The 13,454-nt window shown below is 42.8% G+C and overlaps 3 protein-coding genes across 3 annotated transcripts; 1 reads left to right on the plus strand and 2 right to left on the minus strand.

The window, feature by feature from the left end:
* The first annotated feature begins 1 nt into the window (after position 1).
* On the plus strand, positions 2-3,926 carry gucd1 (guanylyl cyclase domain containing 1). The gene is made up of 6 exons (XM_041937074.1): positions 2-363; positions 479-563; positions 707-872; positions 999-1,090; positions 1,181-1,422; positions 2,636-3,926. The coding sequence occupies exons 1-6, from the start codon at positions 357-359 to the stop codon at positions 2,725-2,727; spliced, it is 684 nt and encodes a 227-aa protein (XP_041793008.1). The 5' UTR covers positions 2-356; the 3' UTR covers positions 2,728-3,926.
* Positions 3,848-7,985, minus strand: upb1 (ureidopropionase, beta). The gene is made up of 10 exons (XM_041937072.1): positions 7,716-7,985; positions 6,892-7,063; positions 6,671-6,758; positions 6,497-6,591; positions 6,256-6,414; positions 6,011-6,180; positions 5,498-5,579; positions 5,260-5,302; positions 4,888-5,042; positions 3,848-4,684 (listed from the first exon to the last, which is right to left on the minus strand). Exons 1-10 carry the CDS (start codon positions 7,817-7,819, stop codon positions 4,601-4,603), a joined length of 1,152 nt encoding a protein of 383 aa, XP_041793006.1. The 5' UTR covers positions 7,820-7,985; the 3' UTR covers positions 3,848-4,600.
* A 3,435-nt stretch (positions 7,986-11,420) lies between these two features.
* On the minus strand, positions 11,421-13,157 carry LOC121607261 (uncharacterized protein C22orf15). The gene is made up of 5 exons (XM_041937986.1): positions 13,045-13,157; positions 12,645-12,763; positions 12,346-12,468; positions 12,010-12,084; positions 11,421-11,819 (listed from the first exon to the last, which is right to left on the minus strand). Exons 2-5 carry the CDS (start codon positions 12,721-12,723, stop codon positions 11,680-11,682), a joined length of 417 nt encoding a protein of 138 aa, XP_041793920.1. The 5' UTR covers positions 12,724-12,763; positions 13,045-13,157; the 3' UTR covers positions 11,421-11,679.
* Between the last annotated feature and the right edge of the window lie 297 nt (positions 13,158-13,454).

The raw sequence follows: 13,454 nt of genomic DNA on the forward strand, positions 1-13,454 counted from the left end.
TCTGTGTGCTAGCAAGCAACAGAGAAGTGGAGGAGAAGAGCCTTTAGATAGCGACACCGTCACCAAAACTTGATAAAATATAGTTTTTCTAACTTTTATCCTTTATTTGTTTCGTTAACTAATAATTGTATGTGGTGTACGTCGAGGAGCTAGCCTCGCTGTATAAGCAGCGAACCTGCGAACAGACTAGTTATTGATACTGTTAGCCTGACAGCTAAAGTTGCAGTTTGGCAGCTGGTCTCTCCCAGTTAGCATCGATGAGGAAACCCAACCCCGGCTTAAATACTGCAAACAAGACTGACCATCTTGTCTTGAGTTAGCTAGTTGGCCGCTTGTAAAAGAAAGAATACAACAGAATGACAGGTGAGTGACACGACCTGATATTAAGAATTTCACATATGCAATTTGAGCTAACATTGTTTCTGATAGCAGCGTCAGTTTTTAATGAGTACTATAATAACACCACGGGTTTTCTCAGAGGATGCCGTCTTGCTGAATGTACCTGTCATTCGGCAACTGTACCACTGGGACTGTGGGTTAGCCTGCTCCAGGATGGTCCTGAAGTAAGTCCACTGTAAAGTTGCCAACTTCTAAAATCATTCATGTAAATCCTTTTATATTATGTAGTCGGTCAAAGGTGACCTTAATATCTACGGCCATCACTATGCAAATTGTCAGAGGCTGCTCTGACTGTCCAATCTTGCAGGTACCTCCATCCAGTGAGTGATGAGGAGTTTCAGAGAGCCTGCTGGGAGCTGAAGCTGACAGAGAGTGTGTGGACTATTGATCTGGCCTACCTCATGTGTCATCTAGGCATCAAACACTGCTTTTGCACGCAGACTCTGGGCGTTGATAAAGGCTTTAGGAATCAGGTACTTTGCAGAGTCTATAGCTTAGAAGCTATGAGTGCTGTCCTCGCCAGACTTGACAGATTGGATTTTTTTTTTCAGTGCTGTGTATGTGACTGTGCCTTTGTTGTCTTTTGGTTTGGTTTTCAGTCCTTCTATAAGAAACATTTTGATACAGAAGAAGACAGAGTGAATGAGCTCTTCCAAAAAGCAGATAACAAAGGTGTGGTGGTGAAGAAATGGTGAGCTTGCTGTCAATTGTTCTTCATTTGGACAAGAGACCTGTTTTGCCTCAGATAAAGTAAACCTAACATCTGTTTGTCTTTCCATAGTTCTGTCACCGTTCAGGAAATCCAGTCTCATCTGGAGCAGGGCCACGTTGCCATAGTGCTGGTCAACGCAGTCGTCTTGACATGTGAACTCTGCTCCTCACCTGTCAAATACTGCTGCTTCCTGCCTGTGGGCCAGAAGTGTTTCTGCAGGAAACCAGAGTACCAGGGTCACTTTGTGGTAGTGAGCGGCTTCAACAGGACCACTGGCTGTATTTTCTACAACAACCCTGCATATTCTGACCGTGAGTGATCTCACATGTCCAAAGCACAAACTGTATATGAATTAAAACAGTTACAGTATCAATGAACTGCAGGGGAAAGTTTTGAAAATATCATGAAAGACGGTGTCAGAAGTTACATGAGGACTTGGGTTGCCTTGATACCCGTTTCCCTTTTTCAACAAGTTAAAGGATTTTTGTTTTCTTTTTAAAGCAGTGTTGAAACAATTAGTTGATTTTATTGATAAATTGTCAGACACATAATCACTAACACTTTTGATACTTATTTAATTGTCTACATCATTTATCAGTCAGAAATGTCAAACATTTGCAGTCCCTGTTCAAATGTAAGGATTTGCTGCTTTTATCTCCTTCATATGTTTGTACATTACACCACAGTTTGGCTTTTGGACTGCAGGTCAGACAAAACAGAAAATATGAAGTTGCCAAACTTGAGCTCTGACATCTTTGAAGAGGCATTTTTAGCTGTTTCCAGACATTTTTTGACTAAATCATTAACAGATGAATCAAAGAAATAATCATCAGACTAATGAAACTGATTGTTAGCCGCAGCCCTAGGTTAAAGCATATTTATGTCATTTTGTTCAGTGGCTTCAAATTAATGGGTTTGTCAGCAATGTAGACTTATAGTTGTTAGCTGAAAGCCGTTTCATGCATTCAAAACAACAATTTGTAAAACAGCAAACTATTGAGATAATTAGAATTAAAGAATTTAAGTTTGATTGATCATGAAAAATTACCTTTTCATTGCTTAAAAGTCATGCTTAGCAGCTCTGTGGGTGCACAGCGTGACATGAACTTAACACAAACAGCAAGTTAACTTGACTAACATGCTTATTTTTGCAGGTATAGTGTTCATCTTGGTTTAGTGTGTTAGCATGCTAACATAACCAAATTAGCACTAAACATGGAACTGTTGAGACTGGTGGGGATAAAACAATGTACTGGACAAATTGAAAGTTTGCCCTGAAGGTGGTTCTAGATGATCACCAAAGTTATTAAAATTAATTCTGAGGCGAACATGAATGCCTGCAGCAAATTTCATGGCAATCCATCAGGTCATGAAGGGAACCAACAGAGCGACATATTTTGCAGATTCTTGTGCTACTATAATCTTTTGACTGCTAGTAGCAAGTTTTGTCTTCAGTTTTAATCTTACAGCTGTGTGTGTGTGTGTGTGCGTGTGTGTGCGTGTATGTGTGTGTGTTTCGCTCAGGGGTGTGCTGCACCAGCGTCAGTAACTTCGAGGAGGCTCGGCGAAGCTATGGGACAGATGAAGACATTCTTTTCATCTTTAAGGAGAGTTGATGGACATTGAGGATGGATTTGAGCTTCACTCTCCCTCAGCCCATCATTATAGTGACATGATGCTGCAGGTCAACAGTGTTGGACCCGTGCCCCCTCCTGTTGTCTGTCGTCACAGATCCTCTGGGCCATCCTCACTGGTGCTAATAAGCCCCTTCTGCTCACATTACGGCACTTAGCTGCAGTTTCACTGCTTTATTCCCTTTTATACAGTCAATGCTACATGACCTATGAAGGATTAACAGCTGAGAGGTTCAGTAATCTAAACTGAACTCCTTTTTGAGATGAGCAGATGGTTCAAATGAATTTTTGTTGAATTTTAATGACTGTGGTTGCTCATATATTTGGAGCTATTGAAATCTCAAACTGTGAGCTGAGTATTCAGACTTGTGAAACTACAGTGGATGAAATGTGGGAATCAAGATGTAAAGTAGGAATTACCAGGAAATAGGTGTGCACATAATTCAGGGCTGATGATGTTAGTATATCTAGTTTATTTCTGCTGTTCAATGTTGACACCTGAAGCCTCACCTCCACTTGCCTTTTTTGAAAAAAATCCTCCTAACTCACCTCTCAGTCACTTTTTATTCTGATGAATCTATCAGCAGGGAATATAGGAAGTAGTTGTGTTTTGAGAGTCTCAGGTAATCAATGCCCTAAAGTGTGACATGAGCGTCAAATAACACAATTAGTTCAATGCAATAGTCCATAGTGTGTCTATGGGATCTACCTGCAGAAGAACACGGACAGTGGATCGTCATACTGAAACATGATCTCACCAGTTTCATTCACCTCACTGGAAGAAACATCAGCTTTGGTGTCATGGCAACACGCTGGGTATATGGTGCATTGTTTTTGATCATGGTGCAGAACAAAGGTGTAATTTGGACTCAGTCTTGTTCTCTGTTGGACGCAGTGAAGACTTGGTAATTTCCTCATTGTCCCTCGGTTTTAGTTTTTAATTTTGATATTATGGATACATTTTTGCACTATGCTTTTCAAACCAGACATAATTAAATGTTATTTAAATGAAACATGTTACCATGAAATTGCTTTTCTGATTGTATGAAAAGTGATTTCTTCCAGGTTGTGCTTTTTGGTAAGAATGAACAACACGTTTTAAACAGCAAACTTTATTTTTTATTAAACATAGAGCTGCATTTATTATATGTTGTGATTAAAGGGTTTCAACATGTGCTTCACACTTGTCATTTTTCTTTGGTACACGAGTATGTAATGAGGAATCTATATACTAACATTTGGCCAGAGGGTTCCTCGTAACAAAAATAATATCTCATCAGATGTATGGAATCATCTTTAAAAGTGGAAAAAGTCATTATCCAGACAACTGTCAATGAACCTGCACTTCAAGTTAAAGCTTAAAACAGGACTAAATTCATTTTTTTCAGAACACATGTACTTCCTCTTACTGATGAAAAGCTGAATTAAAAAGCAAAAGCCTTCCTCAATTCAGTACACTCTGCTTACTGGGTGTAGTTTGACCTCTAGCTTACAGTAGCTAACGTTAGCTAATGTTAGCCAGCTTAAGACATATCGGTGTGTAACATCACAATGTCAGTTGACTTTGTGACTCATCTCCATTTGTGTTATTGTTACAATACAGCTTTGGCATTATCCCCCAAGTGTAACTTGTGGCTGCAGTGGCCACTGTTCACAGCTGAAAAATGCAGGACTGTGTCAAATCATCAACAGCCAAATCAAGAGATGAATCATTAGTTATCCACATGTAAAGAACAGTGATGGAAACAACAAAACCAGTCTGACAGACCTGACAAATATAAACACAGTATCAAATGAAATGAAGTGAACCTGCTGTGTTTGAGCTTAAAAGGCCTACAGTGGAATATTAGGGTATCTACTCTTTCACTATGTTGGGTGTGAAGTCATGGCTGACAGCCCTGGCAAGTTCCTCTGCATACTCTGCATACCGCCCAGTCATCTGCAAAACAGAGAGTAGACAGTAGTCCCAGAAAATACATTGTGTGTGTGTGTGTGTGTGTAGTGTCTGCATAACTACAAAGCTTCCAAAAACCACTAGCTCTTCAGCAAATATCCAATATACAACCATCCATCCCCGCAGGCCCAAACAGACAAATGCCACATGAAGGGAGGCTGCTGACATTTGTGTCCAGTTATTTTCACCTTAAAACTCCATTTATCGCTGATTTGTCTGTTCAGGTTGAGATCCATCTCTACCACCAGTAGTCCGTCACGGGTTCGAGAGAGCCCCGGGGTGCGGCTGCCATCAGGAGCCGCCACATAACTGGATCCATAGAAGTATCCAAAGTCATGGTGAGCTGCAAAAGTCAGGAGAGCTGTCTGTCAGTGGTGCTGAAACAAGCCACCCTGCCAGTAACAGCTGTTTGTTGTATGTAAGACCAAACACAACAGCAGTAAGTAATATGCAAATTTAGATTCTGCTACAGTTAAAGTTCATCATACAAGTGAAAAGAAGTGAAAGAAGTTCAGTGAAAATGAAGCCAACTTCCTCCATTTAGAAAATAGATCTCTCACCTTTTTTTCCATCACCAGATGTGAATTCATTTTTGAAATGTTCCTGTGTGAAACACAAGAGCGAGCATAAAGTCACACAAGCTCCCAGCAGTCGACAGGCCTGAGCAGGGCCACGGCCCCCCCTGACACTGAGGTCATGTCAGCGTCAGGGGTGTGGACGCTTTCACAAACTGTTGCTTCATGTAACTTTCAGAACATCATGATTGCAGACAGACTGCGGTTCCAGAGGCTGACTTACCGTCCCGACACGGTTGATGCCACAAGTGAAACAGTGGTTAGCTATAGCAGCATTCCTGGCCTCTATAGGCCACATGGGCTCACTGTGGAGAAGAAACATTACTGTTGATGTATGTACAACTATAGATCAGGAACAACAACTTCAGTGCAGTCCAGAGCAGCAGTAGGTCTTGTAAACACTGATTCTACAGCTGAGACCATGAGTGCTGCATTGCATTTTTCAACCAACTCAAATCAAGGCTTGCTGGGCAAAACCGACAACTGCTCCAGGGCCCCCCAAAAACCCCAGATTCACTATGTGGCAATTTGATTAATTGCTACATTTTTGGAGGGAATTAAAACCCTGTGTACTACTAAAGCACAACACTGAGGATATCAATTACATGCTGTGTATTCCCAGGTGAATTTGTGTTTAATCTAATCACCACAAAGCAAATATGGGAGCATCTAATACTGAAGCATACTGTTACTGCAGCCATGCCAGAGATGAAAGCTGCTCCGTTTCATCCCTCACCTGAGAGCTCCAACAGTCGCTGAGGGGTTGAAGATGACCTCAGCTCCATTCATGCTGTACATGAACCAGTTGAGGGGGTGATGGCGCCCGTAGCAGATGTTCACAGCTATCTTCCCGAACTGCGTCTGGAACACCGTGTGGCCGGTGTCGCCCTCCATATAATATGTAGACTGAGAGCGAAATAAACGCAGTGAGCATAGCAGTTCGTTTCATACATGTGCAGTGGATCACAAACACGCGCTCACCTCGTTGAAGTCTCCGATCCGGGGAATGTGGTTCTTCCTGCTCTTTCCCATCACATTTCCAGAGTTGGAGATCACCACCGCCGTGTTCCACAGGGTGCTGCGCAGCTCGTCTCGCTCCAGGATCGGAGAAACAACGACCATGTTGTGTTTTTTGGCCAGCTAATGAGAGAATTAGCGTTACTGGGCTTATGTTCTGCTGTGAAGCGCAACCTTGCAGGGCATCTGACCTCTGCAATCTCACCTCCTGGCAGAAGCGTGTGGTGCTTCCTTCTTCAGCAGACTCTGCAAACTCCGTCCACAGTTCCTTCTCGCGGGTGCAGAAAGCGAAGGGCATGGCTGCGGACAGCAAAACACAGCTTAGTCTACTGTAGTGGCTGGTGGGAACTGTGTAGTTCTGACTCATGAAAGCACTCACTCCAGGCTTCCTGAAAGCAGATGATGTTCACGCCGCACATGGCTGCCGCCTCGACCATTTCACCAACCCGGCTATGCATGGCATTGATCTGTGGAGGATTTACACCAGTTACCTGAACATCTGAGTCTCTCAAACGCACAGCATCCGTCTCTTCCCACCGACACCACAACACGTCTGTCTGCGTGCACTGTTTGGTAAATACCACGCGTCTCAGTCCCCACCTGGTCCAGGACGGGGGCATCAGTGGGCAGAACAATGCGGTGCTGAATCAGCCCCACGCGGATCCTCCTGGGCGGCCTCAGCTGCTCCTGCGCGGCCTCAAATCTGTAACCCTTCAGCTCAAAGTCGCGCTCAGAGGCAGCATCCACAGCACAGGCCGGGAGATCCAGCTTCCTGCGACAGAGAAGACCCTTCACACGGGGCACGCACAAACAGCAGGACAGGAAGAGCGTCTGACGCTGAGTCTTTGTTACACCTGAGCACAGTGCTAACATGTTTTGGAGTTTACAGTGGACTGGTGCTGACTAATACAGGGTATGTTTAAATTAACCACACGGCGCTGAGGATGAGAGTTTGTTTAAGAAACCTGGTTTAATGATCGATGAAGGTTTGCTGCCTTTCCTTGTCAAGCTCTCTGTGTTGTTCACCTTGCCCTCTGGCATATTACAGTAGGCATTTTTTAATATTTCATGACAAAGCATGTGATCAATGAATAGAGAAAATGATCTGCAGACGAGTTGATAGTGAAAATTAAAGTTAGTTGCAGCTTTAGTTTGTCCATTGTTGTCCCTTGTGTATAATTGGACTGTCCTGCTTGGACACACCTTCAGTAATAACACCATTATTACTAAGTGTGTAGAACATTACTTATAAAATGTGAAACTTTTCTTGTTCAGTGCTCCTTTTAAAGGTTTCGTGTCTTACACTGCAGCTCTGACCGAAGTCCACCTCAGCTGAACAATAATTCACCAGGAACAAACTAAAGTTGTGACAGGAAGAATAACGCTGTGGTGCATAGAGCCGGTTTACTCCTGCGGTAACTCACTCTATGTCCTTCCCGAACAAAATGCGCTTCACCTGCGCGAGCTCGGCCTCCGGGAGGTGGGACTCGAGACACTTCTCCAGCGACTCCAGCTCGCACGCGGACATGTCTGCGGTTCTCGTCCGGTTTGAGGCTTCAGGGCGGTGTGGTACGGCACGGCACGGCACGGCTCAGTGTCTGCCTGTAGTGACGGTGCGGACGTTTTATCTGTCACGCTCGTTACGTAACGCTCCCGGTTTCCACGTAGTCTGACGCACTTCTGGATTTTGGGAAGACGGCTGGTTAGAAAGGTTGTGTCATTAATTAACCCTGTGTATCCCTCCGCCGCTGTGAGCAAGTCTATGAGGTGAGGGCGTAATTCAACCCGCGCGTCCACGCACACACACACTGTAGCAGTACTTGCTTGAGTAACTTTACCGTCCCACTGTATTTAAAATACGCATAATTTTGACCTATTCCTGCGTTGAGAAGCGTTGTTCTACATTTGCTGACAGCTGTGCGGACTAATACTAATACTAAGGTACTGAGTTTACAATTAGGATCCATAGGAATTTTTACAAAGTTTATATTTGAGTTGATAACATAATTTAGTCCATCAAAATGTCGATACCTGCCAACATTTGGATTTGAAAGTGTGGGAAATTTTCAGGGCTGTCCCACCACCCCCACCTCTGACCACATCCCTTACATTTAGACAAGGCGACACACAGGAAATCCTAAAGACTGATTTAACTAGTTCCTACACTGAGTGACAACAGTCAGGTGGTCAGAATCAGACACTTGGTTGAAGGTAAAGTGCTGTGAACGTCCCTACAATATGTCAATGAAAGCACTCAAGCACATATAAATGGATGTATTGCTTGAAGGATATGAACACAACTCTCACACATTATGCTTCACCTGTGATTGAGAGAGACTCCACCGGGAAGAGAGGCAGTAATCAGCAGAGGGTGGTGATGGAAATGGATGGCAGAGATAATATAAATCCAGTCATCACTGCAGCATGTTTCTGCACCTCTTGGTCGTACTTACGTTTGTCAGATTTGTCACTTTTCCCTCATTGTTACACACTGAAGTCTGTGTGGCATATTTTACAATAAGCACGACTCTGACCGACGTTGCTCTTCATCAAGTACAGGTAAGCCTCCTCCTGTTTGGTGCAGGTAGTCCATCCATCTCAGTTTCATCCCTCTTCTTGTTGTTTTACTGGCAGGCGCATCTTAAGTGAATGACCTGTCATCGCTACCAGCTAATGTTCTACATACTGCCACCTGCATCACAGGAAGGGCCTGGCACTTTTACTTCCCATCAGCATTACAGCCAACCTTTTAGGGCTTATTTAATAATAATAATAACAGTAAGAAACTTTATTTGTGTAGTACCTTTCAAGTGCTTCACATTTTTTGTTTAGAAAGTGTCAGGAGAGCTGGGACTAAGAGGACCTGAACCCAAATGCAGACACACAAGGGGGCGCTAGGTTCAACTAATAAATTTATTAAACTCAGAAACAACACAAGACAACCAAACTCAGGGGACTAATGACTGACACACAAGGGTAACTGAATTCACACAACAACAACGTAACACAGGGAAAGACAACACATTAACACAAGACACATGAAAGCAAGGGACGAGACTATGAATAACTACCAATGAATAAAAATAAAGAACAGAAAACGCTCCCGAAGGAGGAAAACACAAAGGGGTGTGAACCACGCAGCTGACCAACTAAAAGAACTTGGTAAGAAAAACTAACAACTCAAAATGCACTCTTAGCAAATGGAGAAACAAGAATCTAAATAACAAAAGTAAATAAACAGAAAATCGCTCTTAAATGAGGAGAATAAATCGGCTAAGCTATAACTTATGACAAGAAAACAGAAACTAAATTATAACGTTACAAACAAATAACACTATGAAAAGAACATGGCAGGGAACGAAGACTAACGAGGGAAACGCAGACAACAATAAGGACGGGGACTCTACATAAGACAAGACATGAGCAAAGACAAGAACAAGGCGATAAACAAACCAGAACTGTGGCAACTAAAGACAAAGTCGAAACAAGGAACAACTCAAACCTGAACAGAAATACGGACAGGAACAAAGGAAACGCAACATGAAACACTTACATGAAACAAGACAACACTCACTAAGGAACTATGGTAGAACTAAGACTATGGTGAAGAACGTTGGCAGCAAGGTTACACAGACAATGACCCGACAAAGACTGGGGAAAAGACACGGACTTAAATACACAAGGGAGGAACACTAATGACACACAGGTGGAAACAATCAGACAGACAATCACACGGGAGGGAAAACACAGGAAGTAAAGCAACAAAAGGACACATGACATGAACCTTCAAAATAAAACAGGAAGTAACAAAACCCAGGCAAAGATGAGACACAATGGGGAACTTAACAAAATACAAACAAGACAGGGCAAGGGTAGAGACTAAGACAATACAGAACTCTAGCATAAAACATGGCATGACTGAGACAATGGCAAGGATCAACAAGAGAAAACTAAACAAAGCTGCCGTGCATGGCACGGGTCATGACAGAAAGGTTAAAATACGGGAGATTTATGGGAAAATATTTCAACAGGAGGTCAGTAGGATAGAAAATACAGGAGAATCCTGGGAAAACAGGCGGGTTGACAGGTCTGGTCAGTGCATCTTAGCACTGTTTAGTTGTATTTTCCAGCATAACATTATGATAGTCAGTTTGAGAATTTATCAATAGTCAGTTAAGAGTCATCTGAAAACATGCAGGGAAATCTAGTAGCAGTTGCAGCAATGACCAAAACTCTCAGCATATCTTCATATCTTTATAAATCGAAAATCTAAATCTAAAAATTCGGCGTGAGGTCTGCTGTAGGGTTAGCCTGATGCGAGCCAACTTAATGTGTATCAGGCGCAGGACACTCAGTGTGACGCACTGGCCTCAGGTGAAATACCAGGTTTTTAGACAGTCTCCAGCTTGCACAATGCCAGGACCCTGAAACTGAAGCAGCTAATGGGATTCAGCCATCGTTCTTTCATAACGTTTTTCCCACTGTGACATGTGGGCATGATGTTACAACGATGGATCACCATCACAAGCAAGATTCAAGTGATTTTTTAAGCTATGAAATGAATATTAAGTAGTTTCTCTCTGAAGGGTAGGGAAAATTAAAAATCACTGTCCGAGAGTGCAAGAGGAAGCTGTGATCAGTGGCTAAAGAGATTCATTTTATAGTTCGGTTACATATGAGCTGAGCTTCCCATGAGTCAGAAAGACTGATGTGTCTCTCCAGTAAAACAGCACACAGTTCCTTTAATGCAGGACTAAGCTCAGCAAACCCCCATCTACTCCCTGCCAGTGCAGTATTGATGTGCAGGGTGGAGGCTGGTGAGCACAGGGGCCTCTCCTCACTAATGCATCCATTCCTCATTGTAAAATGAGGGTGAGGACACACATGCTGCCTCCTACAGGTGCACACACACACACACACACAAAGATGTGCCATCGGTGATCTGTACTACATTAATACAGAATAAGACACCTGTCACACACAATGCCATGACAATACATACATTTAATGCCATTTTTCATTATGACTATTGACAGCTAATACTTCTGATCATAAGCAGAACTTCAAATTGCAGGATTTTTACTTTGCAGTAATTCTCCATTGCTTTATTGCTGTTACTTTTTAAATACATTTCTTCTTACTTCTTTCTTGTTACTGTCAGTGAACACTGTCTCAACCGTCTTCTCATACAGTGTTGCTTACGACCCAGTAGTACAGACAACTAAAACAGAAAACATGCATTTGCTGAATTCCTGTTTGCATAAAAACAGGACGTAATATACTGCTAGTCTGTTAATGTGTAAATACATCAGGTATTATGTTGTAGGTTTTCTACAGAAAAGTGGAGAAGAAATCAGACTCAAAAGTCCGTCATGGCTCGTATAGAAGCTATTTCTTTTGTTGTCTGCTGCTATTTGCGGAGATGTTTTTGCTCCTGGTTTGTTTGGCAGGACCGCTCCTCTGTGTCCGTCCTCCTCTGGTCTTCCGGTCTCGCTCCTGGTCGGGGTTCGCCAGTTTCCTCAGCAGCTCTGTGGCAGAACCGATGACAAACAAGTTGTCATGACTTTTAGTATTGCTTTGTAGAAAGCCTTTTTTTCATTGTAAACATGGCTTTGACCAACAGGAGGCGTCAGAGAGCCACTTTGAGGCTGCTGGTGGGTCAACACTGCCCAGTGCCATGAAGTTTTTTCCTTCTCCTCTATTGATGGTTCTCCTCACCTGTTAACTCAGGATGATTCTGGCTGAAGTTGTTAAGGAGAGACACATATTTGCGGCCTCCAGTATCGTCATCTCCTAAAGGGAAGTAAAGTCATGAACATTCATGTGTAATAAACCACCTATATGTTGTCCTGTTGAATACCTTCATATGCAACAAACAGAGTTTAAACAACTACATCCTTCATAATCTGAACATTCCTTATTAAACCTTTCATCATGTCTGATATATTTATTTATATAACAGAGAAACACCCGTAAAGGATATCTTAAGTTGGACTCCAGCTGTTCAGGGCAGAGACTTAACTAGATGAAGGATTTGAAGCCAGATGGACTCACTGCACACTCGCAGGAGGACGTAGTACTGCCTCTCCTCCAGCACGCTGCTGGTCAGAGCCATACTCTGCTGCTTCCCCTCCAGGTTCATCACTCTGCCACTGCTGTCCATCAGGTCCACACACTCTGCACCAGGGATTCATGCATTTTTTACACTTCACATTCAACGTTTTGTATTTGCAACCAAAACACAATGAAAGATTCTCAAGTTATGATTGCTGACATGTCCATATTCAGTTGACTGGGAAATAGAGGAATCAGAATGGCCAGTTGAGTCTCAGTAATTGTTGTCTGCTCAGTACCTTTGAAGTCCAGACCGCAGCGCTCCTTTAAGTGATGGAGGAAGTTTATCAGCTTACAGTTGAGATTGAACATCTCCATCTTGCTGTCTGTCAAGAAAAATATCTTGACATTGCGACATCTATTAAAAATATAACATTGCACATTAAATTCTGCACTTTGATGCTTTGATAATGTGACTTTACTCTTCTTTACTCAGGTATATGCTCTTGTTAAACAAACCTGGTGACTATTATACAAAATATAAGCAACTATTCCCACTATCCCTCCATATTGAATATATGTTCCAACATTTTCCTGTAAACAGTAAATAAACTTTAGACACCAGGTCCAATCCTACTCTGCATCAACAGCATCGCTGCTTTAAATAGAGAAATAAAGAAATGCAGGAACTTTACTCACCTCCAAACAGGATAGTGACAAACATGTTCTCGTCCTGACTGCCGTGAAGCTGCAGCAGCACTGCTACGAACCAGGAGGTGAAAGCATCTGTTTGTTCCAAAGAGCTGAAGGAGTAACAGGTTTGGACTGGGCACAAAGTGCAACAACAGAGGCTCTTAAATCAGTGTTGTGGTCTACGCTTTGTGACAGAGACTCAGCTCTGAGGGAGAGACTGCATGAACTGGCCCACATACTGTAGAGATGGTAAATACAACACACACACACACAAACACACACACACACCTCCTTTGCATCCTCTTCTTTTCCTTTTTAATGAGGGGACAAGGGACCACTGTTGCTTGTATCCATGGAGTCTCCACACACAGACAGACTGGCACTCTGGATTTATAGCTGCTGGACAGTGATGTCAA

The sequence above is a fragment of the Chelmon rostratus genome, chromosome 5 (genome assembly GCF_017976325.1).
Source record: "Chelmon rostratus isolate fCheRos1 chromosome 5, fCheRos1.pri, whole genome shotgun sequence".
Lineage (NCBI taxonomy): Eukaryota > Metazoa > Chordata > Actinopteri > Chaetodontiformes > Chaetodontidae > Chelmon > Chelmon rostratus.

Excerpts from the sequence above, each read along its gene's own strand:
- LOC121607261 (XM_041937986.1), bottom strand. The coding sequence starts at position 12,723 with ATGGAGATGTTCAATCTCAACTGTAAGCTGATAAACTTCCTCCATCAC. Across the intron at positions 12,469-12,644 it reads CTGCGGTCTGGACTTCAAAG|AGTGTGTGGACCTGATGGAC; the intron begins GTACTGAGCAGA and ends TCCCTGGTGCAG. Across the intron at positions 12,085-12,345 it reads CGTCCTCCTGCGAGTGTGCA|GAGATGACGATACTGGAGGC; the intron begins GTGAGTCCATCT and ends ACTTCCCTTTAG.
- gucd1 (XM_041937074.1), top strand. Across the intron at positions 564-706 it reads TGCTCCAGGATGGTCCTGAA|GTACCTCCATCCAGTGAGTG; the intron begins GTAAGTCCACTG and ends CCAATCTTGCAG. Across the intron at positions 1,091-1,180 it reads GGTGTGGTGGTGAAGAAATG|TTCTGTCACCGTTCAGGAAA; the intron begins GTGAGCTTGCTG and ends GTCTTTCCATAG.
- upb1 (XM_041937072.1), bottom strand. The coding sequence starts at position 7,819 with ATGTCCGCGTGCGAGCTGGAGTCGCTGGAGAAGTGTCTCGAGTCCCAC. Across the intron at positions 6,592-6,670 it reads CTGCTTTCAGGAAGCCTGGA|CCATGCCCTTCGCTTTCTGC; the intron begins GTGAGTGCTTTC and ends TGCTGTCCGCAG. Across the intron at positions 4,685-4,887 it reads GCGATAAATGGAGTTTTAAG|ATGACTGGGCGGTATGCAGA; the intron begins GTGAAAATAACT and ends TCTGTTTTGCAG.